At 63.6% G+C, this 25856-nt stretch overlaps 3 protein-coding genes across 5 annotated transcripts in view; 2 read left to right on the top strand and 1 right to left on the bottom strand.

The window, feature by feature from the left end:
- Positions 1–21261, bottom strand: part of RNF123 (ring finger protein 123) — a 22126-nt gene extending 865 nt beyond the window's left edge. The window contains exons 1-36 of one of the 3 annotated variants that reach the window (XM_075547376.1): positions 20905–21261; positions 19102–19209; positions 18773–18863; positions 16060–16139; positions 15823–15917; positions 15430–15484; positions 15235–15320; positions 15007–15093; positions 14749–14816; positions 14469–14594; positions 14066–14180; positions 13853–13957; positions 13158–13283; positions 12950–13036; positions 12785–12864; positions 12158–12275; positions 11904–12003; positions 11703–11764; positions 11487–11558; positions 11192–11312; positions 10779–10880; positions 9782–9888; positions 9393–9591; positions 9015–9160; positions 8703–8786; positions 7724–7831; positions 6332–6509; positions 5844–5918; positions 5648–5735; positions 5493–5580; positions 5312–5396; positions 4111–4250; positions 3812–4000; positions 3650–3725; positions 3445–3529; positions 46–188 (exon numbers count right to left, since the gene is read on the bottom strand). In XM_075547376.1, the coding sequence (XP_075403491.1) occupies positions 46–188; positions 3445–3529; positions 3650–3725; positions 3812–4000; positions 4111–4250; positions 5312–5396; positions 5493–5580; positions 5648–5735; positions 5844–5918; positions 6332–6509; positions 7724–7831; positions 8703–8786; positions 9015–9160; positions 9393–9591; positions 9782–9888; positions 10779–10880; positions 11192–11312; positions 11487–11558; positions 11703–11764; positions 11904–12003; positions 12158–12275; positions 12785–12864; positions 12950–13036; positions 13158–13283; positions 13853–13957; positions 14066–14180; positions 14469–14594; positions 14749–14816; positions 15007–15093; positions 15235–15320; positions 15430–15484; positions 15823–15917; positions 16060–16139; positions 18773–18863; positions 19102–19183 (3649 nt within the window). In that variant the 5' untranslated portion in view covers positions 19184–19209; positions 20905–21261. Of the gene's footprint in view, positions 1–45; positions 189–3444; positions 3530–3649; positions 3726–3811; positions 4001–4110; positions 4251–5311; positions 5397–5492; positions 5581–5647; positions 5736–5843; positions 5919–6331; positions 6510–7723; positions 7832–8702; positions 8787–9014; positions 9161–9392; positions 9592–9781; positions 9889–10778; positions 10881–11191; positions 11313–11486; positions 11559–11702; positions 11765–11903; positions 12004–12157; positions 12276–12784; positions 12865–12949; positions 13037–13157; positions 13284–13852; positions 13958–14065; positions 14181–14468; positions 14595–14748; positions 14817–15006; positions 15094–15234; positions 15321–15429; positions 15485–15822; positions 15918–16059; positions 16140–18772; positions 18864–19101; positions 19210–20479; positions 20550–20904 lie in introns of those variants that run through there. The other 2 variants (XM_075547375.1, XM_075547377.1) reach the window with 2 other exon arrangements.
- AMIGO3 (adhesion molecule with Ig like domain 3) lies at positions 164–3112 on the top strand. Its single transcript, XM_075547379.1, has one exon. It carries the CDS (start codon positions 771–773, stop codon positions 2277–2279), a length of 1509 nt encoding a protein of 502 aa, XP_075403494.1. The 5' UTR covers positions 164–770; the 3' UTR covers positions 2280–3112.
- MST1 (macrophage stimulating 1) lies at positions 21063–25856 on the top strand. Its single transcript, XM_075547381.1, is given in 19 exon segments — positions 21063–21428; positions 21431–21485; positions 22129–22276; positions 22355–22467; positions 22579–22693; positions 22773–22909; positions 22992–23112; positions 23205–23323; positions 23485–23653; positions 23770–23900; positions 24006–24108; positions 24207–24337; positions 24417–24452; positions 24539–24659; positions 24746–24823; positions 24957–25103; positions 25195–25301; positions 25401–25540; positions 25651–25856. Coding segments are annotated over 19 exon segments (2175 nt in total). The 5' UTR covers positions 21063–21386; the 3' UTR covers positions 25813–25856.

Genomic DNA, 25856 nt, shown 5'->3' with positions numbered 1-25856 from the left:
ACCCCCACCCCTCAATTAGACAGGTAGGTGCTTCCCTCCACTCACAGCTCTGCAGGGAGAAGCGCTTCCGGTCAGGGGCAGGCAGGGCGGCGCCGGGTGCTGGGGGCTCTGACTGCCCCAAGAGATAGCATATGGAACGGAGCTGGAAGCAGGGGTCAGCCAGGAGCACGGAAGTGGCTCGCTCTGTCCTGGTTTGGGGAGGGGGTGCTCAGGCCTGCTGGGAAGTGCTCTGCTGAGCTAGAGGATCCATCCAGAACACCTGGGTGCTATCTCCCTGCTGGGCCCAGGGCAGGACCCAAACAGCTTTGGCATCACCTTGGGGGTGGAGGTACTTGATAGCTCCCAGGTGAGTAAAAAGGCAACGAGCCCTGTGACACTTTTAAGCCTTCAAAAATCACAACCAATAAACTAGTGGCTTCCAGATCGCCTCCCCAGCCTCCTCCCACTACGCTCCAGGGAGAGGAACGCTGCAGAAATCCTTGAGCCAAATGCTCCTTTGGGCCAGGCTGGCGCCCCCTCTGGTGGCCACACAGTGTCTCGCCCCCCTCCGGGAGCCAATAGGGGCTGTAGGCTCCGCTGTAAGCCACGCCTCCAAGCGAGTACTTAACCGAGGGATCCGGGGCGCGCTGGGAGACAGCTAGAGCTGCTGGCGGCGCGGGGCGAGTCCCTGCTCCCTGGTCTTGACCCATTTGGCGCCACTCATGTCGGGTGTGAGCAGAAGCTGGTGAGTGCCCGAGCTGCGTCCTGCCCCATCCCTAGCGGTCATCGCCATGGCCCGGCTGGTGCCGCTGGGCGCACTGCTGGGTATGCTGCGCTTCGGGTTAAGCGCCCCAGATTTCCCCGAAGACTTCCTGCCCCCAGTGCCCCACAACTGTCCCGCGGAATGTGTGTACGCCGCCGATCTGCTGAGCTGTGCGGGCCGCGGGCTGCAGGAAGTGCCCGCTGCGTTGCCTGCCACCGCCACGGACCTCGATCTCAGTCACAACGCGCTCCGCCGCCTGCGCCCCGGCTGGTTGGCGCCCCTCTCCCGGCTGCGTGCGCTGCGCCTGAGCCACAACGAGCTGGAGGCGCTGGGTCGCGGCGTCTTCACCAACGCCAGCAGCCTGCAGCTTCTCGATCTGTCTTCCAACGCCCTGCGGGTGCTGGGCCGCCACGACCTCGATGGGCTGGGGGCGCTGGAGAGGCTGCTGCTCTTCAACAACCGCCTGGCCCGCTTGGACGAGCACGCCTTCCACGGCCTGGGCGCCCTCAGCCAGCTCTACCTGGGCTGCAACGAGCTCACCGCCTTCTCCTTTGACCGCCTGCACGGCCTGGGCGCCGCCCACCTCCGCACGCTGGACCTCTCCTCCAACCAGCTGCAGCGCATCCCCGTGGCCCAGCTGGCCATGCTACCCGACTTCCTCAAGAACGGCCTCTACTTACACAATAACCCCCTAGCCTGCGACTGCCGCCTCTACCACCTGCTGCAGCGCTGGCACCAGCGGGGCCTGGGCGCCGTGCGCGAGTTTGCGCGCGAGTACGTGTGCCTGGCCTTCCGGGTGTCCACGTCGCGGGTGCGCTTCTTGCAGCACAGCCGCGTCTTTGAGAACTGCTCCGCTGCCAGTGCCCAGGACTTAGAGCAGCCCGAGGAGCAGCTGACGGTGCTGGCGGGCCAACCCCTGCGGCTGCGCTGCAACACCAGCGCCCCGGCCACACGCGTCGCCTGGGTCTCCCCGGAGCACGAGCTGCTCCTGCCGCCGGGCTCCCGCGATGGGAGCATCCAGGTGCTGGCCGACGGCAGCCTGGCCATCAGGAAGGCGCAGCAGCAGCAGCACCAAGGCATCTTCGTGTGCCTGGCCGCCGGGCCCCACCTCCACAACCAGACGCACGAGTACAACGTGAGCGTGCACCAGCCGCGGCTCGAGGCCAAGGGCTTCAACACGAGCTACACCACGCTGCTGGGTTGCATCGTGGCGCTGGTGCTGGTGCTGCTCTACCTGTTCATGCCGCCCTGCCGGGGCTGCTGCCGCCGCCACCGTTGCCCCCGCGCGCCCAGCCCCCTCCAGGAACTCAGTGCTCAGTCCTCCGAGCTCAGCGCCACGCCCCCTGAAGTGCCCAGCCGCAAGGCCAGCACCCACAAGCACGTGGTCTTCCTGGAGCCGGGCAGAGGGGGCCTCAATGGCCGCGTGCAACTGGCCGTAGCCGAGGACTTTGACCTCTGCAACCCTGGGACCTTGCAGGTCAAGGTCAGCTCAGGATCTGCTAGCTCCACGGCCTCTGAGGGGCCTGTGGTGACCTAGGCTGCCCAGGGTCCCTGGGCCATCACCCCGCCTGCCGCTTGCCCCGCTCCCTGCCGTGCAGTCCACCCAGCAGCCCACCTGGGGCCCGTTTCAATGCATTTCTGGAAGGTTTGGGGTATCTGGCCTGTCTCCTGTTCTGCCCCATCAAAGGACTGCCCAGCCCCTGGCCTAGCAGAGCTTGTTCTGCCCACTGGCCTAGGGAGCTCCAGGCTCCCACCCTGCCCCAAGAGGAAAGAGGCTGCATTTGCAAGGGCTTCTTCAGCAGCTGCTGGGGTGTGGCTCTGGAGCAGGACCTGGCGCCCCCACCAGGTGGAAAGAAGGAATAGACTCCACCAGCACCCAATCTACTTAACGCCTGACTCCCCCAGACGGATGGGCATGGAGTCTGGAGGTAGGCAACCAGTGCTAGGAGACCGCAGGGGCCTGACCTGAGTCCCAGGAAAACTGGCCCTGCTCTCACCAGTCTGAGGACATCGCCCATTCCATAGCCGCCTCTCGGGAGGAAACACCCAGGGCCAACAAGGCCTGTGTCCTCAGCTTTGCGGCAACAAAAAGCCTGCCGGCCTGGCCGAGCTAAGGGGGGTGGGGTGGAGGGGGGGACTTACTGAGCCGGAACTCGCCGTCCCTCGAGGCCAGAGCCTCTTAAGGGCTGGCACTGATCTCAGCCTAATGGCTGAGGCGAAGCCCAGCTTCTTCCCACGCTTCACCCCCAACTACAGGGAGAGGTCTGCGAAACCCTCCCTCCCTCGTGAGGAGGTGGGACTGGGACTCTGTGGCATGCTGGGCCCAGCTGTCATGGAGTTTCTCAATAAAGGCCGGACACGCCTGCCTTCTCAGGTGCAGGTACTTGTGTGTGCATGCGCGAGCATGCACCTGCCTACAGCTTTCCACCCCAGCAGTGCCACAGCCCACTGGCCATTGCAGGTCAACCCCAGGAGAGCCTGGTTCCTGACCCCTGCCGGAGGCAGGGCCACGGTCTAAGGCTGCAACCAATGGGCTCCGCCAGGACCCCTGTTCTGTCCTGCTGGTGTCCTTTCTCCTGCCCGGAGCTGCCCCCCGCCCCCACCAGCTTCAGGTGATCTCAAAAGTGGTCCTGAGGCGGTTTTAAGGATGAGGACACAGGTGCAGGGAGGCTCTCATGAGACCCGCTGTCGACAACACTCACCCTGAGGCTGGGCCATGCACCAGGAGCTGCACCAGGATGCCTGTCACTGCCACCAGAATGGGGTAGTGGTCCACACTCTCCAGGCCTGTGGGGATGGGGATGAAGGCCATGCCCACATGCCCACAGAAGTAGCGAAGCCCGGGCCTAGCTCCCAACAGCTTGGGGGAGGGTGGGAGGAAACCAGGTCTAAGGGGCATGTCCTCACCAGGCAGCCGCAGGGTGACCACACGGTCAAACAGGTTCCTCTCAGCCGTCACCCGGTTCAGCACCTGGTTCAGCAGCTGTGATGGCAGAGCCCATCAGGTTGGTGGATGAGCAGGCTCACCCCGGGGCATCACCAGCCCCGCCCCAAAGCCGAAGGACACACCTGTGCCAGCCGCCGCAGCAGCATCTCGGAGGTGGGCTGAGTCCAGTCGAGGAAGGTCCCGGGCACCAGAGTAATGGTCATCTCCAGGACCCGCAGCAGGCTGACCGAGAGGTCGAAGCAGGTGGCGCACACTTTGAGCTGCCGGCTGTCCACGAAGTTCCGCTCCAGGCGCTCAGCTGCCTGCTGGATCTGGACCACACCAGTAGGCAGGCAATGGTCAGGCGGCCTGGCCGCACCCGTGGGGCTGAGCCCTGTCTCTCTAGAGCCCCCTCTGCCCACAGGGCCGCAGCACTGCCCACCTCCTGGATCATGCCGATGAACTCCGAGAAGGCCCAGTTGAGCTGGTTGAGGACACTGTTGAGGAAGCTCGGTGCCACATCAGGGCCCTGGCGTAGCAGGTCGGCCATGTGCTGCTGCAGTAGGGTGGAGGGGCAGGGCTCTGCAGGGCACAGGAGGGGTGTTGGGGGCAGACCAGGGTAGAGGTTCCCGCCCATTTGCCTCTGTCCTTGCCACGGGGCTGCTGGTATGAGGACGAGAACGGAAAGACTGCTCCCTGGGACCACAGGTCATGAGGCAGGGAGCCGTGTGGGACCTGCTAGGTCCCTCTCAGGGCAAGCCATTGCTGCAGCTGTTCCAGACTGCCCTTGTACTGCCCGACCTGGGCCTGGCCCGGTCACCCCACCTAAGCCTGACCCTCCAAATGGGCTCAGCCCCAGACCCCACCCTACCCAGGGATCTGCTGGGATCCGAGGCCTGCGGCAACCTGGCCTCCCTCTCCTGTCCTCTGTTGCCCTTGGCGTGGCCTTGGCATGTGGGAGGGGGTGGGCGCTGAGCCTGAGGCTGGCAGGCAGCAGTAACCAGAGCCCTCAGCCAAGGCAGGGACTGGCAGGCCTCCCCCACCTCGCGATGCAAATCAATAGTTCCTGCGGCAGCAGGACACAGTCCTGGCCCCACAGCCACCATCTGTACGCCACCCAGTTCCGCCAGGGCAGGACCCAGGTGACTGGCAAGGACTTGCTGTGAGACTTTGCACAAGACACCCTTCACAGCAAGGACAGTCCCTCGAGCTCGCAATGCACAGGCTAGCTAGCCATGCAGGGGGACAGCCCGGTGCTCCGGGTCCCAAAGCTTAGCTGGACCATGGCCCCAGCACAGCCTCTGCTCTCAACCAAACGCCCCGCTTCCAGAAAGACCCCTCAGGGTCCCGAGCAGCCCTGTCTGTGAACCAGACTTGGCCCTGGGATAAGGTTGGAGGCAGGCTGACTCAGTGGGCTAAGGGCAGGATCCTCACCTGTGCAAGCCTGGGATAGGCGATGCCCTTTGTCCTGGTCACCCAGCCCAAGCATTGGACCCCAAGCGCAGATAGGACAGTGCCTTGTCCCCACCACCACCCTGAGCCCCAGGGGTGCAGGGAGCTTGAGGCCCAGTAGAAGGAATGGGCAGTGAAGGTGGCCCTGGGATGGGGGGCCTGGGGAGTGGAGCAGCCTGGGCGCTACTCACTCTGGAGGCTGGGCAGGTTGGCGTCCTGGGGTTTGGTTTTCAGTAGGTGTGGCAGCCGTGTGTAGCGGTACCCGAATCCACAGCCCTGGGGGCGGGTCAGCAAGGAGTCAGCGGGGCAGGGTGCCCCTCACCCAGACAGTATTGGCCCTCCATTATTCCCCCCCACTGCAGTCAGACTTACCCTCCAGAGTCGCACTAGGATCCAGTTAGTCTGGGCCCACGGCCGCTGCTCATAGGGTGCCAGGAGGTTCTTCACCATGGCGACACGCCTATGGGCAGACATGGTGGGTGAGGGGAGGCCGGTGCAGTGCCCCCGCCCCGCCCCCCTGCACTCACTGCTCCTCGGGGATCCGCTCCACGGCCCGCAGGGAGTGTGGGTAGCACACGTAACTGGCCAGGGCCTGCATCAACGAGTCTCGGGTATCTGTGGGGGGAGGGCCCATGCCTCATGCCTGCACTGAAAGCAGCTGGCTAGAGATGCCACCTGCCCACCCCCCACTGTACCCACCCTAGCCCACTGTGGGTGCCTCACCAGTGCCTACGATGCGCGTGTCAGCAAAATGTTTGGCAAGGATGGTGGCCAGGCGGGTCAGGGTCTCCTCATAGCCTAGGGGCGATGGCAGCTGGTGAGGAGTGGGGTCCCAGAGGCAGGCCATCCCCTCGTCAGGGCCAGTGTTGGGGACATGGGCATGGCATCACTGGCAGGTGGTGAGGGACTCAGGAGAGAGGGCAGGTGTCGACACACATCCCAGGACACACCCTTGAGGTCCGTCGGGGGAACATTCACACCCTTGCCCCGGTGGGGCAGCAGGGGCAGCATCCAACTGGTCACAGCCCCACCAAGGGCGTGGAAGCAGGGTCTGCACCCCATGGGCGCCTTCTCTGCTTAATTGGCAGCACAGGGAGGAGCTGCCGGTTCTGAGGCCCTTGGACGGCAAGCAGGCTCCTCCCCCAGGGCCCTGAGCAGCTCGTGCCAGGCAGGCCGCTCTGCTGTGCCCCCCAGCCCGGGAAGCCTGTCACCTGGGAGCTCCTCCATGCTGTGCACAGGGCCGAAGTAGTTCTTGAGGGCGCTGTAGCTGTTGATGGCCACGCTCAGGTAGAACTCAGGCATGAAAGCAAAGAGGGCGCCGGTGCGGTCCCCGTGCTCGATGGTCTGCAGGCAGACGCGCAGCAGCCAGTAGATGTCCAGCATCTTCTCCTGTGGGGGCCACACCGAGGGTCAACGGGGCGGGGACGGGGGCGGGGGCGAGGGCTCAGCCAGGGGCGGGGAGCACAACACTGTGGCAACTGAAACCCTGGCTTGTATCTTGGGAGGAGGAGGGCGCGAAGGTTTGAGGCAAAGGAGTGACATGCCCAGAAGAGTGGACATCACCAGTATACAGGGGCTCCATGGGACAGCGGGACGGAACGGCAGGGAAGCCCAGTGTCAAGAATGCAGGCAGGTCCTGGGGCCATGCAGCTCAGGTAGCCTGGAGCAGAGGTGACTGGAGGAGATGCCCACAGAGGGGGTGCCAAGGGGGCAGAGTGAGACAGGGATGAGCACAGCTGCCGGAGCCCAGCGGCTGGAGCAACAGGCCAGCTCACGAACGTGGGTCCTGTGTTCTCAGAGGGGGCCTTCGGCCACCCCAGTCCCGGCTGCACTCCACACCTGGTGTGAGGGCCCGAGGAGAGGGTGTGAGCAAATAGCTGAGGGCACAGTGGGGCCTGGGTCGTAGGAGCCAGGAAGCCTGAGCCTGAGGATGTGCTGGCTATGGCTCTGACCACCCAGGGACCAAGAGGCTGAGGGTGGCGATATGCTCCCAAAGATGCCAGGGAGAGCCAGCTTCCTTCAAAGGTGGTCAGGCGGGCAGTGGGCAGGGCCCAAGTGGGGAAGGGGATTCCCTTGGAAGGTGACCACCCCCCCAAGGCTGGGTACAGGTTGTCTGCCAGGCCAGCGAGAGAGAGGAGGTGAGTTGTGGGTGGCCTGGGTCAGAGAGAAGCCCCCAGGAGGAACGCCAAGCTGAGGAGGGCCAGCTAGCGATGGGCCTTGTGGGGACAAGCGCCAGTGGGGCAGGAGGGACTGGGGGGCAGAGCGCAGCCCAGAGGGAGGGCACTGTTTCATCTACCCAGAAGGCCAAATGCCTTGGGAGGGCACAGACTTGTCTTTCTGGTTCCCCACAGTGGTACCCGCCACGCGGACATGTTGTTGAATGAGTGAGGGAGTGAGTGAGGAATGGAGCAAGAGAGTGGGAGGTGGGCATGAGGCCTGGCGAGGGGCTGAGGACTGGCCCTGGCCTCAGACAGGATCAGGAACTGGAGGGGAACAGACAGTCTGGGTGCCCTTTCAGAGTCAGGGGTGGGGTCTGAGCCCAGCCTGGAGGACCGTGCACACGGGAACAGCAGGCAGGGTGGCACGTGGCCACACCTACACACCTTGGAGTACAGAGTGGCATGGACCCAGGCGAGACGGCGGCTCAGGTGGTCCAGCTTCTCAGAGAACACCTTCTGGCTCTTGGTCAACTCTGCAAGAATATCGTTCCGCTGCCACAGCGGGGGAGGGCGTGCAGTCAGCTGCCAGGCCCCAGGCCTGTGTTTACACTACCAGTCTTGGGCTGGCTGAGGTTCCACCCTCCCAAACTCTGCTCCAACACGGACCCCCCAGGGAGGCTGGACAAGCCTCAGAGCAGGCTTGAGGGGGAGGGGAGGGAGAGGAGCTGACACCAAGGACTCAGTAGAAACGCCTAGAGAACAGCACGATGGCAACATCTGCACAAATGTGCTCGATACAATTGATGTACGAATTGTTACAAGAGCTGTCAGAGCCCTCCATAAAATGTTAAAAATATTAATAAACCACTGCGACTTTGTAAAAAAACAACAACCGCCTGGGTGGGGTACCCTCCACTGGCAAAAGAAAGGCAATGCTGGGCGGCGCTACTCGGGACCCACGAGGCCCTAGTCAGGGCACCCCCAGACCTCCGAGCCAGAACTACAGCAGGAGCCGCCGTGCTCATCAGGCCCCCGGCTCTGCTGACAGTAGGGAGAGGGCTGCCTGGGAAGCCCAGCCCAGGCCAGGCACAGCCACTCCGAGCATGGGCAGCCTCAGCAAGGGCCCCAGGGCGTGTGGGAGCCTGGCCTTGCTTCCTGCTGAATCTGCAGGAGGCACTGAGAGCAGAATCCATAATTGATGAGGATTAGTGGGCTGTGGGAGAGGACCTTTGGCAAGGCTGCCGCAGGCTGATGGCAAAGGCACTCGGCCGGCCGGGTGGCCCTGCTGCACCCCACCCTCGCTGCATGGCCTGCTTACTAGGGCAGGGTGTGGACGAAGGCTGCTGTGGTGGCCCCCCCAGAGGCAGGGTCATGGCAGCCCTCATCCCCGGCCCCAGGAACCCAGCTGCCTGCCGAGGCTTACCCACTTGGGGCACCGGCGTATCTTGTCCTCAGTGTCCCTCAGAGCCACCGCGTACTCGTTGACGTCATCGGACACACCCACCATCTGCAGCAATGGGCAGCACAGCCAGAGTGACTCCTCCCTCGGGCTTCTCCGAGACAGCCCTCCCGGACCCCAGCCCTGCCACGTGGCCTCCCACCCTGCCCAGACCCTGCCCTCCCACAAGCTGGCAGGGCCTTACGCAGGTACACTCATGCACACTCGCACACATGCCCGCGCCCCGCCGTGGCCATGCAGAAGCCCCTGCGGGCACGGCCAGCCAGTGGACAGAACCTTGCCCAGCTGCTGGTGGACGCTGAGGCTGTACATCATGACAGCGCCATCGAGGACCTCCAGCAGCGAGTTCTCCGTCAGCGGCTGCTCAGGCTCCTCCGGCGGCCGGCCCACCAGCAGACCCTCATTCCAGTGGCTACCCTCGACTACAGGGCAGAGCCAAGGTCAGGGCTACCCTGGCCTCTCCAGGGGCTCCCCGCAGAGGGGGCCCTCTGCCCCTCCTGTGCCCAGAGCAGGATGCTGTTTCCGCAGCATCGATCTCCTCCCGCCCTTGAGGTGCTGCCAGGCCACAGGCCGGAAGGGCAGTCTGCATTTTGGGGTTGCGGAGGGGGTGGGGGAAGGGGTGTGTGTGACACGAGGGCCCTTCCTTGCACCTACTGTCCTCTCGAGTCCTCTGCTCAGCACTCAGCGTGCGGACCTTGACCTTCTCCAGGGTGCTCAGGGGCCGGCGGGGCGTCATGAGGCTCATGGCGGCTGTGCTGAGGAAGCGGTTGGCTCGGCCCAGGGTTGGGGAACTGAGCCAGCCGGGCCTGGGCAGGGGCAGCGCCCCCCCTATGGCTAAGGCCTGTATGGGGCGCTGCGGCGGAGAGAGGAGGCCAGAGGCCACTCAGCTCCCCAGGACCAGGGCCCACGCCAGGCGGGCTCCCCTGATCCAGGGAGAGGGGCAGGTGGGGTTCCCATCTCCACCCACAGATAAGGGCCCTGTGGGGAGGGAGAGGAGGCCCTGCGTGATCCCCCACCATCGCCCCCCTCTCCTGGCGGGGCACCTGGGCCGCAGTGGGCGCGGGCTCTTCATCCTCATCCAGGTCGTCCATGGTGGCCGCCTGCAGCTCCAGTGGGTCAATCAGGATATTGGCCTTGGAGGCAAGTTCATCTGGGAGCAAAGGCAGGGGCCCTCAGGTCCAAGGGCAGGCAGGGCACCCCCCGACGAGCACTGCACCTCCCTCCTCCCCCTCCCCTCCTCTGCCTTTGCTCCGCAGCCCAGGGGCCTCGTCTCCTGCCAGCCGTCAAGGCGCCCTCCATGACTGTCCGTCCTCCAGGGCCTCCGCTGTGCCCAACTCCCACAGCAGCTCCTTCCTTCGCCTGTCCACACACCATCGGAGACGAGGGGGGCCACTGCGCTCTCTCCTCCCCGTCCCGCCCTGCCCTGCCCCGGGGCCAGGTTGGCCACACCTCTACAGAGACAGCTGACGGGGAACCACCCCAAACACCTGAGTCCCACCCTGACTGGTCCCCGCAGCCCCCCATTGGTGCCCACTCCCTGCCACAGGAGCCAGGGGCAGCAAACGGTCAGCTTGTCCCGAAAGGAAAGACAAGAAGGAAGGGGGGACACACATGACTGGAAGCAGAATGACCGGAATGGACCAGAGTGGACGCTGAAAAGTGCCCCCGTTCTCACGGAGCCAAGCAAGCAGACGCTGCGGATGGGAGCCTTGTTGGCTGCGTGAACGTTCACCAGAACAGCAGCAAACAACCGTTCCTCTACTGGCCCCCCGCCCCCCGCCCCATGAGTCCCCATGGCTGCGGGGAAGGTGCTTATCTCCAGGCCCCATGTCTTCTCCCTTGAAGGCAGTTCAGGCCGCACCTGCACCCCTACAAGCCCCTGACTTGCCTACAGGGCTCCCAGGGAGCAAGGGCACCCCAAACCCAGGGCTGGGAGATGCAGCTCAGCAACTCCCGGCTGCAGGGCCTCAGACGCCCTCTGGTGGGCACAGGGAGCTTAGCAGCCGTACTGGCATAGACCTGCTCACTGCCTGCCTGTACCTTTGAGGGTTTTCCGAAGGTGGGAGAGGAGACCCCCAAGGCGCTGCAAGTCGAAGTAGTCCACCTTGCCATTGTAGAAGATCTGAGGGGGTACGTAGGCCTCTGCGGGGAGGCGGGGAGCCGGTCAACTGTCTGGACCCAGCAGGAAGACCCTCCCATCTCTGGAAGGGTCCCCACACCCATGCAAGCGGACGGCATGGATGGGCAAGCCTCGCCCAGACCCATATTCAGCTCAGGGTCCACCAGCACATGGGCTGAGAGGAAGGCAGCAATTGGAGAGAGGGGCTGGCCCACCCCTGGACATCCCTGCTATGGAGCAGAGGCTCCTGCTAACACCCCCCCCACCCCCCCCCGCCAAGGTAGGCCCTGACAGGGCTGGCGGGGCAGGGCTCAGAGCTCAGAACAGGACTCACCCTCGCTGAAGGAGGCGTGGGGGTGGGACAGCTTGTACTCATCCCAGAAGTGGCGCAGGGCAGAGATCAGGCGGTGCAGGAAGCAGACCATGTACTCAGGGGGGCAGAGCATGGGCATATTCTGTGGGCACCAGGCATCAGACGTGTTTGTGCAGCCCAGAGCCGCCTCCTCACCCAAGGCCCTGCCCTGGGGTCCTGGTGCAGGGCTGGGCAGGATGATGCAGGCTGAGAAGGGCCAGGAGCCAGGGGCCTGGGCCCTGCAATACAACCAGGGTCTGGCCAGATGGGTACCTACCCCTCGGCCACTTGCGTTCTCTTGCAGAAACTTCCGGAACTTGGTCAGGAAGATGTACCGAGACGCTTCGCCCTTCAATGGAGGGAAAAGGAAGGCTGCAGTGAGGCGAGGGCGAGGCCCAGATGAGCCCAGCTCACCGCCAAAGGGAGACTAGACCTCCCAAGGGAGCCTGCGCCCTGAGGCTCAGCCCAGCACCCTTCCCAGAAGGCCGCTCACCCCGTTGGCGTCCTTATTGTCCAGCAGCAGCTTCAGGATCTGGACCTGCAGCTCTTCCACCACTACAGCAGGGGACAGGGGACAGGTATTGGGGCCTCGCCCTCAGGGGTTGTGGTCGGGGCTCCACCACCATTGTTTTCTGAGCCCCACCTTCGCCCCCATTCCCAGATCCACCCACCGGGGCCTGAGGACGGGGCCCACCTTCAATGCGCTTCTTCAGCCTCTGGCAGCCCCGTTCGTAGGCCCGGCGCCGCCGCCGCTCCTCGGCTGTCTCCTCCTCTTCCTCCTTACTCTCTTTGCCCTGGACATGGATGGACGGGGACACACACACACACACACACACACCTGCTTTAGACACCAATAGTTGGGCCAGGGGTCTCACGTGCCAGGTAGTTCCGACAGCCTGGATCAGCCCCCACTGTGCGCACCCACCCCTGCCCACTCGGGTCACCCACCTCCCTGCTGGAGCGGAGCGGCCACCAGGTAGTGGGAATGAGTTCACGCAGGCCGGCCTCCTCCACACGCAGGGGGCTCTTGATGTAGAAGAAGACCACGGAACGGAGCACGTCAAAGCTGGTAGTGGTCAAGGTGGATCTTGGCTCTCACAGAGGCCCTGTGCACCACCTGTCTTCCCCACCCTGGTAGTGCCCACCAGCCCCCTCAGACCCTGGGCCCTGAGAAGGGAGGTGCATTACAGGAGCAGGTGATGTGGGGCAGGCGGGGCCTCGTTGCTGCTCCCCTGGCCCCACCTCAGGGCACCTAGCTCTGCTTGTGCTGCCCAGACTCAGCAGGTGGCCACCGGTCTGGCAGCCCAAGGCAGGGCGCTCCTCCTGCTCAGACAGGTCAGAGTGCAAGAAGAGCTGGCTCCTGAAAGGAGGCAGAAAAGGAATGGGCCCAATGGCCCCCAAGCCTCGCCACTCTAGCCATGTGGCAGCCAGCCGGCCCAGGGGACTAGGCCGCAGACTCGGGGGTCTTTGGTCTTTTGCTTTCCCAGGGGGTCCTGGCCAGGGACACTGCCTCCCTGCTCCCTGCTGAGCCCAGGGCCCCACGTGCCCCTCCTGTCTGCAGCAAGGGGAGGATACAGGACGTTGCTGAGCAGAAACTTGCGGGACTTCTCGTGCTTCAGGATGGCGATGGTGAGCCGCAGGTAGTGGATCTGCAGGTGGGGGGTGCTCACAGTGGGTGGCCCAGGCCCAGGCCCCTGGGGGCAGGGATGGGGTGGGGCAGGGCAGGGCTCCCACCTGCAGGCCCAGATCTGGGACAATGGGCGAAAACCGGTACAGTCTCAGCAGGGACATCATCAGCTGCTTCAGGCAATCCTGGACCTCGTAGTCCTGGGGGAGGCGGGGTTGGGGGCAGGAGAAGGGTGGGCTGCTTGCTGACCACCGAGGACCTTCCCCCACTGCTCCCTGCCACGCTCCCGCCTGCACCTGAGAGCCGGTCCCAGGGGCTCACCTCCATGAAGAGCCACAGGAGGTCCAGGACCTGGCGCACCGACGACTGTGCCCTGGCAGGGGGGCCTGCCTCCACGATGCCCAGCAGGAAGCCCATGAGCACAGCCTCTACCAGGTACACCATGCGCTGCACCAAGGGCAGTGCCAATCAGGTGCCACCCCAGCCCTGGGCACCCTGCCTGCATGCTGCCAAGGCCACGCTGAGCAGGCTCTTGGGGATTCTCAAGTAAGCCCCCCACCCCGGGGGGTGGTCTTCTCCAAGGTCTGACACGACAGCAAGGGCCAGCACCACATTCTCCCACAGGGCCCGGGCCTGTGACCCTGTGGGTTAAACACCGAGCTCCTCACCACAGGGCAGCGGTTCTAACTCACCAGCCACTCCTAGGGAGGAAGATGAGGCTGTCTGCTCCCCACAGACTTAGAGCTGTGGGGACCCACAGGGGCAGTTCCCGTGGGTCCTCCAGGGTCACTATGGGTCGGGATGGGCTTGATGGGCATGGGCTGCCTTAGTGGTACTGATGCCCAGTGATTTTCGCTCTAGGAATCCCCTGCCCATCTGCCAGACCGTCTGTCACTTCCTCCTCTGGGCGTTCCCTTGGGGTGTGGTGATGTGGGACCCCCTGGTGGACCTCACCCGCCTCAACACCCCAGCCCCCATTCACCAGGCCCAGCCGGCCCGGCCCGGGCACCCCTCACCAGGAGCGGCGCGAAGCGATGGAAGATGTGGGCCAGCGTCAGGAGGACAGTGGGCTGGCCCTGCAACTGCCAATCGGGGCTCTCCTTCTCCACCAGACGTCCTTCCTGAGGAGCGGGGAGGTTTGGGGATGTGTGAGGGCAGAACTGGGAGAGACCCCCTTCCTCCCTACCCCGCCCAGCACATGTGCCCCTACCCCCCGCCCCCCGGCTCACCACGGGATCCAGCTCCACGTTGAGCACGGCCTGGAAGCAGCTGAGCAGCCGCTGTGCTCGTGCCAGGTCGGCCCGCGGGGGATCCTGCAGGGGCCGGTAACCCGCCACGGGGTGGGTGCCACCGAGTTAAGCCAGAAACCTTGTCTGTGAACTAGACACCCCGCCCCCTCCCTACAGAGAGCCCTGAGGAGGGGCCTGGGGCTCTCAGGCAGGCCTGTGGAGTTGGACGGCCAAGTGTGCTCCCCAGCCCCACCACCCATTTCAATCTCCTCTGCTGCTTCCAGCTCTTGTTCTGGTCTGCGAGAGGGAGAGGGAGACGGCCGCCCCTGACAAGGTGGCCCTCCACACCCTGTCACACCCCCTAGAGCTCCCCTGCCCTGCTGCCCGATCCCCAAAAGGATATCGCAGAGGACGGCTGCCGAAGTTAAAGGCCACGGACTCCTTGAAGGAGAGGCTGATGGCTGGGAAGTAGGCCATGCCCAGGCCCCTGGACAGGTCCTCGAAGGCGGTGCCCAGCGACACGCCATTCCTGGAGCAGAGCGCGGAGGGGCTGTAAACCAGGGCTGGGAAGAACAGGGCCAGGGCAGACCAGCTGGGTTGGGGCCGCCCACTTTTTGGCTACTACACTTAGCCAGGCCTCGGACAGGGCAGAGACTAGTCTGTGCGCAAGGTGGGTGACTCACAGGCAGAAGGACAGTGTCCCTTCGTCCAGGTCAATCAGGCAGCTCACTATGTCCCCCGCAGCCCAGGCCTGCCCAGGAGAGGAGGTCTCACAGATGCAGAAGCTCAGCAGCCTGTCCCCTTCCAGGGAGACAGGCCACTGGACAGAGGACCTGGCCTCCCACCCTATCATCAGGGGTCTAGGACCCCACACAGAGGCAAAGCAGCTCCGGCCGAGTGGCGGGGCAAGGCAGGGGTAGCGTCCACTGGCAGGGCCTCACCTTGCCGTAGCTGGTCGTGGTCACGTTCCACTTGCGCACGCGGTTGCCATCGTAGGCATAGGAATTGTGTGTATCTCCGACCCCTTCCTAGAGAGGAGCAGCTGTGAGGACCTGGCAGCCAGTCACAGGGCAGAACCCACCAGCCACCAACCCTGCAGTGCCAGGCTTTGCAGAAGGGGGCTGGGGTGCCCTGGGGGGCCCCTGAGCACAGCTCCCCACGGTGTGCACCTCCTGGTTGAAGCGGCAGCTGATGGTGCACCAACCGATCTGCATGAGCCCCTGGGAGGAGATGAGCACCTCGTAGACCCACTTTCCTGGAAGGAGCCAAGGCAGGGCTAGGAGCTCCTGGGCACAGAGCGGACCTCCGGCCCGGGTCCCCCAGTACCCTTCCAGCCCCCCAGGCCACAGCAGAGCGGGCCTCACCTTTGTACACGCACGTAGTAGATCGGATGGTTCCGAAGTTGCTGTGTCCAATCACCTGGGTGACAAGCAGGGAGGTGGGGGCACAGAGCACACCACCCCACACACACACCCTTCAGGGTCCATCCCTGCTGGAGGCAGCCCTGGGGGTGTCTGCATGACAATGGCAGATGCTGCATTGTAGCAGGAGGAAGGGAGGACTCGGGGGAAGGCCAGGACCATGATGGGAGAGACGTGGGGCTGCAGCCACCTCAAAGGGGGAATCGGGGAAGCTTGGGGTCCCTGAGGAGTGATCTGTGGCTGCGGTTACCCAGGCGAGTGTGGTGACAGGGCCACATCAGCAGGATCTTGGGGCTGTGCTAGAAAGGACGGGACCCTGGGCCCTTCCTTACTCACCCCCAGGAGGTCATCATCAACCAGGAGAAGCCCCTCAAAGCCACCGGTGTGGTCCAGGACCACCGTGGAAGGGCCAAGCCTCCCTTCATCTTTTCCTGGAAAGGGGAGAAGTTTGGAGTCAGGCAGGGCAGAGGGTTTGGCAGAGTGCACAGGGCGTGCTGAGCTCACCAGGGCAACCCCAAGCACTCCCAGGGTCCACCACCCTCAGCCCCCACCCACCCCAGAGGTTGCATGTACCCTGACCGTCCTCATCCTCACTGTCCACCTGCAACAGGTGGTCCAGATGCTCTGGCAGGTTCTGGAAGTTCAGGGGTTTCCTGAGGAGAGCAAGAGACTGTGAGGGATGCACAAGTCCTGGAAACCACCAGGTGACAGGATGCCCCCACACCCCCACCCCTCAGGCTTCGGGAGGTGGCTGCTGGGACTCCAGGAAAAGGGCAGAGATTCAGGGGTTCAGGAAACTCAACTCCAACCAGTACGCTCTGGGCCCAAACTCAGTCCCCGCCTGCACTCTGGGCACAGGGTGTCTGTCAGTCCCCCCCAGCACACTAGCACAGGGTGTCTGTCAGTCCCCCCTGCACACTTGGCACAGGGCTGTCTGTCAGTCCTCCCCTGCACACTGGGCACAAGGCTGTCTGTCAGGTTGCTGCAGAAACCAAGGCCAAATGTACGCTCCCACAGAGTGCCAGTCTCCAACCCGGGGGCTTGCAGTCAGCTGAGAGGAGTCTGGGGGAAATGCCAATCTCCAAGGTGGGCAGGGCCCAGGCCAGCTAGCCCAGTCTAGGCCAGACCTGTGGTTCCTCTCGGAGCCGACTTCCAGTGCAGCCGCCACCCAGCCAGGCAGTCCTGGTGCTCAGTCTGACCTATGCCGGTGGCACAAAGGCCTGTTCCCGGCCCTGGGCTGGCTTGCTGGTCCCCTCCTGCACCCATTTGACAAGGGTGGTCAATGGAGCATATGACCACCTGGCACCACCAAAGGAGCTGGGAAAACCGCTCCAGGTGGCCCTACCTCCCTACACACATCACCACGCAGGCTGGCTCATCCTGAGCTCAGTGCTAACAATAGCAAGAGGGAGGTGACCAGCGGGGTTGGGGCAAGGCAGAAACCTCACCCCGCCCAGTCCTGAGCCCAGCCTCCTGCTCTTCCCCACAATCCTGACCCTACCCGCCTTGTCCTCTAGAGGGAGGCTTGGGGAAAGATGATTCTTGGCAAAGGAGCTTATCTAAGCCCAGGGACCATAGACACCCTTGTTCTGAGCCCTGAGCTAGAGCTGCCTGAGGTAAAGGTGCACTGAGCCCCTCCCAACTCCCCAATGAGGAAGTAGGGAGCCTTCCATGGGGAAGGCTGCAGCAGGGCAGCTGGTCTCTGAGGGCTCTGTGGGCCCAGGGAGATTGGGGGGGTGGGGGAGGGCTTCACCCAGAGTACTGCTTGCAGCCTGGCAAGGGCCACTCCAGGTATCTGAGAGCAGGAACTCCCAGTCCCTGAGAGCAGACAGCTCAGGCAGACAGCTTATAGCATCCTGTCTAGTCCAGCCCAGCACTTGTCTGCCCCTTTGGGATTTGCCACGTCCCAGCCCGGGGCCTTGCATCCCACAACCATTGACTGACGGCCCGCCACCTGCTCCCCCTCCTGGCGGCCATGGCCCTGGTGGCAGCAGGGCCAGGCCCTTTCCAGTATCACATGAGGCAGGGATCAGATGGCCCTGGAACAGGCCCGGTCTGGGGTGGGTTCCCATTGCCGCTACAGCTGCATAAATGGGACAGGCACCAACCACCACTGCTGCCCTCTGGGCCTGCTCGGAGCAAAGGCGGAGAGGGGACTGGCAGGGAGGAGGGGCAGGGAATGGGGTGTGGGGCCTGGAAGACCATTTATTCTCATGTATTTTCAAGACCCTTTATAGAAACAACTTGGAAACTGCCTTGAAAGTCATTGAAGGCCAAAGGCTCTCACCACAGCGGGCCCATCCCAGGTAGCCTCTGAGCACTGGTAACGGAAGCCAAAGCCTCCCACCCACTCCACCTCACCCAACCCCCACACCCTCCCGGGCAGCGCTAACAGCCAGAGCAGACCCCCTGGCCTCCAGGAGGCCCACCAAGATCCATCTATGATATGAAGAAAACCACTAGTGAGATAACTTCAGTGACGGGAGGAGGGTGAGTGCTACACACGCATCTAGCACCCAGAAGGTCATGTGTATGTCAAAGAATCAAACTGCACACTTTCCGTGCGTGCTACTTATTATGGGCCAATTATACCTCAATAAGGCTGTGTATGAAAAAGCAATGAAATTAACAGACACACACAAACAGAAAGCAACTGCTTTCTCCGCAGACCACGATCTGCCCTTCTGTTGTCTGTTTCCAGTTTCCGCTACATTCACTTGTCACTTTGAGAGGACAGGGAATGACATGAGCTACACTCACGGGGGGGTCCTGGTACCATACTGAGTTACGCATTGGGCTGCTAACCATACGATCGGCAGTTCAAAATCACCAGCTGCTCCATGGCAGACAGATAGGGCTTTCTACTCCAGTAAGGAGCTGCTGTCTCGGAAACCCACAGGGGCAGTTTTTCCTCGTCCGATTGGGTCACTGTGAGTCGTTTGTTTGTTTGGATACTCACAAGGGAAGGTCTGGCTTTACAGGTTCAGGCAGAGGCTCCAAGGGACCGGGCAGAGGCTCCAAGGGTGGGTGATGTGGGAAAGGGGGCAAGGACCCGATGCTGAATGTGATGTCAACAGCAGGTGCTATGCTGGGTGTTGAATGCTCACTCCCCATCCTCCACTACCCCCTCAGAGGAAGGGACTAGCAGTGTGTACAGAGACTAAGATGCCTGAAACTGACTGGCTGACAGTCTCTGGCCAGCCTGCCCATAGTCTAAGTTCCCCTCTCCCCCAAGCCCTGCAGCCTCCAGCTCCGGCCTGGCCAGCCGAGTGGGCTCTGGTCATACCTGCTGGCGCTGGCGGCTGCGGGGGCCGTGTGATCAGGTGCAGCAAAGATCCGGTGCAGGTAGTCATTCAGCAGCTTCTCTTGCACGATTCCTGGGCCACAGGTTGGAAGGGAGAAGAGCAGCTCAAGGTCCATATGGCTCACAGCCTGGGCCTGCCCTGTACTCCTCAGCCACTCACAGGCTCAGATGCGCCCACGCTGGGCACACTGCTCCACGCGGCTGGTGACAACGAGCTGGCTCACAGGTACAAAACAGTAGCCCCAGAAAGGCCTGGGGCTGGGCTGCCTCTGCCCCTTCCTGTTCACAAGGAGCCCCCACCTAGCCCTTACCTGTGACCTTGGCTTTCTTAGCATCTGAAGTCAGCCTATAGCTTTTGCGGGAGAAAGACATGCTGGTCTCCTTGGATGCCATCCTTCATCTCTCAGTGGTCCTGGGGACTGAGCCAGGGGCACAGGCTGTATGAGGTCAGCAGAGAGCCCCCCACCCCCAACCCTGATCCTGGACTGCAAGAGGGCTTGGAGGCCTCTTGGGGGTCTCCAGGTATGTGCACACTCACACACGTGCAGGGCAGAGAAAGGCAGGGACACAGGGAGGCTGGGCAGTTGTACCTAGACCCAGGGCCTTGGACTATGTGACAGGGATCATGTCCTGTCCCCTCTGTGTCCCAGCATCCAGCACAGGGCTCACCAAAGAGCAAGATACATGTTGATTGAAACACAACGAAATGGCTCGACCCTGGGGAAGTCAGGGCAAAGTGTCCAAAGCGAGGTGGAATGTGTCCATCTCAGTGGTAAGCCACACCAGGTCCAGCTGACACATAAAGAACCCTACTGCACATTCCCCAAGCGCATCCCACCATCTGTAGGCACCATACCATCTCTGCCACTCCTAGGGTCGGCACCTCTGTTGCCACAGCCCCAGGACCGTCCTGTAACCGTCACCAAGACTTGTTTGCTTTCCTGTTCCCTCTCATGTACACGGCCTCCCACCTCCTTGGCAGACCCCACTGAACCCCCTACTGCTGCCCATCCTGCAAGAGTTCAACGGGCCCATGGGGCTACTCTGGGGTCAGTGCTTACACAGGGCCTCTCCGGCATCGCAAAACGTTCTAGCAGAGAGTATGGTCTGGAGCCTGGCCTGACAGCTCCAGCCTGCAGCTCAGTCCATTATCGGGCCCCACACAGGCCCTCCTTTCCCGCCACACACACACGTGCCTTCCACAATCGGTACCGCCCCTGCTTCTCGGGAAGAGGACTACCTCACCCTGCCGCCCACCGCGGACCCTCAGCGTGCGTGCCCGTGACTGCGGGCGCCTCGCCCCTGCGTACACCGGAGCAGGTGCAGGCTGATGAAACCCACTCCAAGTGTCAAGTGTTGGCGATCCAGGTGTGAGGCAGATCCTGACGCCGCCTGGGGGTTCCCTGCCACGGTGACCCCCGCCCAGGGTCCCAAGGGATCTAGGCTCAAAATCGAGCCCACCCCGACCAGGGGCCCAAGGACGCAGCCGAGGGCAGCACCCGGTTCCCCCAGTCGTCCCCGCCCTGCCCCAAGCCCTGGAGGACCCCCTCCAAGTCATCTCCGAGCCGGGGCCTCGCAAGTCAGGCCGCGGTCCTCGCGCGGCGGCCACCCTCGCACTGGGCGGGCCGAGGCCACGAGAGGAGGCGTGGGGGACTCGTTCCGCTAGGAGCCGGGCCGCCCCTCACTCACCCAAAGCCTCGGTGGCCTCGTCCCGACTCACAACATCCGCCCAGCCTCTTGGCTACGGCGCCCGTCCAGGGCCAAACTGCGCGCCTCTCGCGCGCCGCGCATGCGCACTAGCCGGCGCCCGTCCTCCGCCAGGGGGCTCTCGTGTGCAATCTCCTGCACGGATTCTGGCTGGGTTCATCTGGGCGCCCCCCACCCAACTCCCTCCACTCCCCGCCTGTTCAGGGGCCACTCCTAGCCCACGCGTGGCAGAGAGCAAGTCACAACAAGGAGTCTCGGGCCGCCGCTTCACCTCCCACTCGAACTTGGAACCCCAGCTCAGATGTTCCCTAGGATGGACTGATTGCTCAGCTGCGCAGGCCAGAATCGCCACCACCCTTCACAGCGAAGCCTGCTTTAATTCAGGCCCCATGGGAGACCTCACTCACCTTTCCAGGGGCGGCATCTCTGAAGAGAGTCTTCCTGGGCTCTGGTGTCAAGGGTGTGGGTCTGACTTGCCACAGCTGGGGCTGATAAGGCAGCAAAAGGGCAAAGCGGGGCTGGCTGGGGGCAGGGAATTTTATCTACAGGGGGGAATAGGAGGCTGGAAAAAATGTACTGCTGGCAACTCCCAGGTTCAACTGCCTCTGGGGGCACTGGAGGCTGCAGAAGGGCTCCTCCCCACTCTAAGGTCCTTCAAGCCCCTCAGCAGAATCCCCAACACCAGCCCTATAGGACCACTCCACAGGGAGCCCTCTCAGGTGTCTAGGTTTGTCAGGATGAGCTCCCTGGCACCTGACCCAAAGGGCCCTGTGGGTGGCCCCACCCTATCCTGCCACAGGGTCTCTGAAGAGGTCCCAGCAGGCTTGGGGTTGGGGTGTGGAGTCAGAGGCACCCAATCCCGTAGAGACAGAATTTCACAATTTCCGGGATGGGGCTCCAGTGGGTCACAGGGCAGCTTCCAGCCAGGAAATGAAAATGGAGTGGGTCCCCCTCCTGCTGTTTCTGACGCAGTGGTCAGGTGCCCCTGGTGAGTGCCTCCCACCCCATCCTAATCTTCCCTCAGGAGGAGGTTGGCCCCAGGCCTGACCTGTGATTTGAGCCTGAAGCTCACTTTCCTGCCAGGCATGGAGCAGTGCGTGACCTTGGCCTTTTGAGTGGAGCTGGGCAGTCCATGACACAGAAGCCATTAACACATCAGGCCTCTAGGAGCACATCTGCTGCAGCCCAGGGGCAGGGTTGGGGCCACACTACAGGAATCTTGTAGGCAGTCATGCCACCTGTGCCTGACCTTCCCTATAGCCTTCCCCTGGTCCTCCCGCAGAGGAGTCAAGGCAGAATGACTGGGGTGGGGGTGGGGGCAGTGGAAGGGCTCTGAGCTTTGGTGTTCCGGGGGAGGAGATGAGGCCAGCTCCAGCACCCACTGCTCTTGTGGAGGGTCCATGTCCAGCCTGAGCCCATTTAGGGGGTCCTGTGACGACACTCCTATCTGGGCTTGCTTCCTCTACCTGTGCAAGGGGCCAGCCTTAAATGCGCCCACGGGGTTCATCCAAGAGGCATTGGAGCTCTGGTCGGATGCATGAATAAAGTGTGGACACATGGATATACTTGTCTGTGGATACACAGGCAAGGCATGCCCATCTGCCCTGTGCCCACCACGTGCCCATCCTCAGGGCAGCGCTCGCAGCTGAATGACTTCCAGGTGCTCCGGGGCACAGAACTGCAGCACCTGCTACATGCAAGGGAGCCTGGGACTTGGCAGGAGAATGTGACCAACGTGGAGGAGTGTGCAGGGCAATGTGGGCCTCTTCTGGATTGCCGGTGAGGTGCCAGGGCACCTGGAGAAGGCTGGCCAGGGGAGCTTGGGCAGCTGGCTGACCCTGGCTGGGCCTTCCCCAGGGCCTTCCACTACAATGTAAGCACTCACGGTTGCCAGCTGCTACCCTGGACCCAGTACTCTCCACACACAAGACTGCACCGTTCAGGACACTGTGATCTCTACCAGAAGAAAGGCCAGTGCCTGGAAGGAGCAGGGTGGGGTGTGTGGGGGCGGGGGAGTACAGGAGTTGGGGTCGGGGTGCCCAGGCCGCAGGCCGCCTTGAGCGCCCATCTCTTGGCTACAGATTACGTGCGAAACTGCATCGTGGACAATGGGGCCAGGTATCGTGGCACCGCGGCCACCACCACGGACGGCCTGCCCTGCCAGCACTGGAGGCACAAGTTCCCCGTTGACCACAAGTGAGGCAGACTTATCCCACCCTTCCCTGCCAGTGCCCCTCTGTCCAGCAAGTACTATAAGATTACACAACCCCCTCAGATACACGCCCACCCTCCGGAATGGCCTGGAGGAGAACTTCTGTCGCAACCCTGAAGGGGATGCCAGAGGCCCTTGGTGCTATACAAGTGACCCGGTCAGGCGCTTCCAGAGCTGTGGCATCAAGTCCTGCCGCGAGGGTAAGCGGCGCGGGTTGGAGCCAGGGGCAGGAGGGGCAGGCACCCATCGTCAAACGCACCGTGCGGACCCCCCACCCCGCAGCGGCTTGTGTTTGGTGCAACGGCGAGGATTACCGCGGCTGGGTGGACCGCACCGAGTCGGGACGCGAGTGCCAGCGTTGGGACCTGCAGCACCCGCACCCGCACCCCTTTGAGCCCAGCAAGTACGCGCGCCCGGGTTAGGGGAGGGTCGCGCACTCCAGGGGCGGGCTCGGGCGGGGCCTAGAGTCTAGGGCGCGGGCGCCTACCACCCCAGGTTCCTGGACAAAAGCCTGGACGACAACTACTGCCGGAATCCGGACAGCTCCGAGAGGCCTTGGTGCTACACCACCGACCCGCAGGTCGAGCGAGAGTTCTGCGACCTCCCCAGCTGCGGTAGGACGCGCGGGGGGCCTGGGCGGGCACCTGCGGGGCGGGGCGTGCCCGGAGGTGGGCGGAGTGCCAATCACAACACGCCGGAGGGGGGGGCCGCGAGGGACCCGCCCCCACACAGACCGGGTTCCAGTTCCCGCCAGGGGTCCCTGGGTTCACCCTAGGGCCCGAGGCACAGTCGCGTCAAGGAGCCACGACGCTCCACTGCTTCGGCGGGAAGGGCGAGGGCTACCGGGGCACGGCCAACACTACGACCGCAGGCGTGCCCTGCCAGCGCTGGGACGCCCAGAGCCCGCATCAGCACCGCTTTGCCCCGGAGAAATACGCGTGCAAGTGAGGGGTGGGAGAGTCCGGAGGGCGGTCCCAGGCGGGGGCGGGAGCGGGGGCGGACCGGGCGTGCAGGTGTGGGCGGGGCGCCCCGCTTGGGCTGAGGGGGCACCCCTGCACAGGGACCTTCGGGAGAACTTCTGCAGGAACCCCGACGGCTCGGAGGCGCCCTGGTGCTTCACGTCAAGGCCCGGCATGCGCAAGGCCTTCTGCTACCAGGTCCCGCGTTGCGCGGACGACCTGCGGCCCCTGGGTGAGGCTGGGCCGAGGGACCGGACCGGGCTGCGGGGGCGGCGCGGAGGCATGCGCAGGACCTGTTGGGGACCAGGGCTGATGAGTGGCCCTGCGCCCGCCGCAGAATGCTACCACGGAGCTGGGGAGCAGTACCGCGGCTCGGTGAGCAAGACCCGCAAGGGCGTCCTGTGCCAGCACTGGGCCGCCAAGACGCCACACAAGCCGCAGTGAGCCGCCCCGGGGGCACGCGCGTCTTGGACTCTTGGACTGGAGCCCCGCGGGGGGCCTTGGGACCACCGCTCATTTTGTGCCCCCTCCCGCCTAGGTTCACACCGGCCCAGCACACCGAACTGGAGGAGAACTACTGCCGGAACCCAGACGGGGACCGCCACGGGCCCTGGTGCTACACCACGGACCCCGGGACTCTGTTCGACTACTGTGCGCTGCCGCGCTGCGGTGAGCAGACGGCGACGCCCGCGCCCCGCGCCCCCGCGTGAGGGCTGCTTCCCTAACTCAGGTGATTTTTGTTTTTCAGCCCGCCAGCAGCCGCCGTCCATCTTGGAGCCCCCAGGTGTGCTTGTGGGCCAGATGCGGGCGGGGGTGGGGGAGGGCGGGTCTTCCCCTGCCCTATGTCACCAGGCCGGGCCCGCCCTCCAGACCAGGTGTTGTTTGAGGAGTGCGGCCTGCGGCTAGACCGGCCCAACCATTGGCACTCCAAGCTGCGCATAGTAGGGGGCAAGCCCGGAAACTCTCCCTGGACAGTCAGCCTGCGTAACGGGTGAGGCGCTGGCTGGGCTGCCCTTTGCCTCCATCCGGGGCCCTCACCTGATGGCAAGCTCAGCATGTCTGCCATCTCCAACCCAGGAAGGGCCAGCACATATGCGGGGGATCCCTCGTGAAGGAGCAGTGGGTGCTGACAGCCCGGCAGTGCTTTTCTGCCTGGTGAGCCTCCTGTGGGTTTGGGAACAGGGTCAGACTACCTACCTGCCTTGGCCCTCCCGGGAGTCCCATTCCTCAGACTGGCCAGCAGGGGTTTCCTGGGACAGCAAACGGACCCATAGGCCTCCTTTCCCAGCCAAGGGCCTCTGCCGCGCTATGAGGTGTGGCTGGGCACCATGTTCCAGAGCCCGCAGCCAGAGGAGCCAGACCTTCAGCAGATCCCTGTGGCCAGGATGGTGTGTGGGCCAAGACGCTCTGGGCTTGTCCTGCTCAAACTGGAGAGGTCTGTGGGAACGCCGAGGGGCGGGAGGTGGGCTGGAACCTGTGATCTGGGACCATGAGTGTGCCCTGTTCTGGTTCTGCCCCTGCTCTAGGCCGGCTGCCTTGAACCAGCGGGTGGCTCTGATCTGCCTGCCCCCTGTGCGGTATGTGGTGCCTGCAGGGACCAAGTGTGAGATCGCCGGCTGGGGAGACACCAGGGGTAGGAGCACAGGGCAAGGGCGCGGGCAGTTCTGGGTTCTCACCCTGAATCCCGCCTGCAGCTCCCATCTTGTTCCTGTATCCCACATACACACTGCAGGTACAGGTGACAGTCAGGTTCTGAACGTGGCCTCGCTGAGAGTCATCTCCAACTCGGAATGTAACGTCAAGCAGCGGAGACCCGTACAGGAGAATGAGCTGTGCACTGAGAATCTGATAGTCCCCGTGGGGGCCTGTGAGGTCAGTTGCAGGGCTCTGGGCCGTCCCTGGGAGGGTGTGTAGAGTTGGAAATGCACTGCTGTATCCTGCGGGGCCAGTCTCTACCCCTCACCCGTTCCTCCGCCTGCCAGCGTGACTACGGCGGCCCACTGTCCTGCTTTACTCATGACTGCTGGGTCCTGGAGGGCATCATCATCCCCAACCGAGTGTGCACGAAGCCCGGCTGGCCAGCTGTCTTCACTCGGCTCTCCATGTTTGTGGACTGGGTTCACAAGGTCATACAGCTGGGCTAGGCCTGGCTCTGGCGGCACATGCCTTGGGGGAGGATGGTGCTTCT

Source organism: Tenrec ecaudatus, chromosome 4 (genome assembly GCF_050624435.1).
Source record: "Tenrec ecaudatus isolate mTenEca1 chromosome 4, mTenEca1.hap1, whole genome shotgun sequence".
Lineage (NCBI taxonomy): Eukaryota > Metazoa > Chordata > Mammalia > Afrosoricida > Tenrecidae > Tenrec > Tenrec ecaudatus.
The sequence above is the reverse complement of the archived record's forward strand: the minus strand, read 5'-3'. Positions and strand labels throughout refer to the sequence as shown.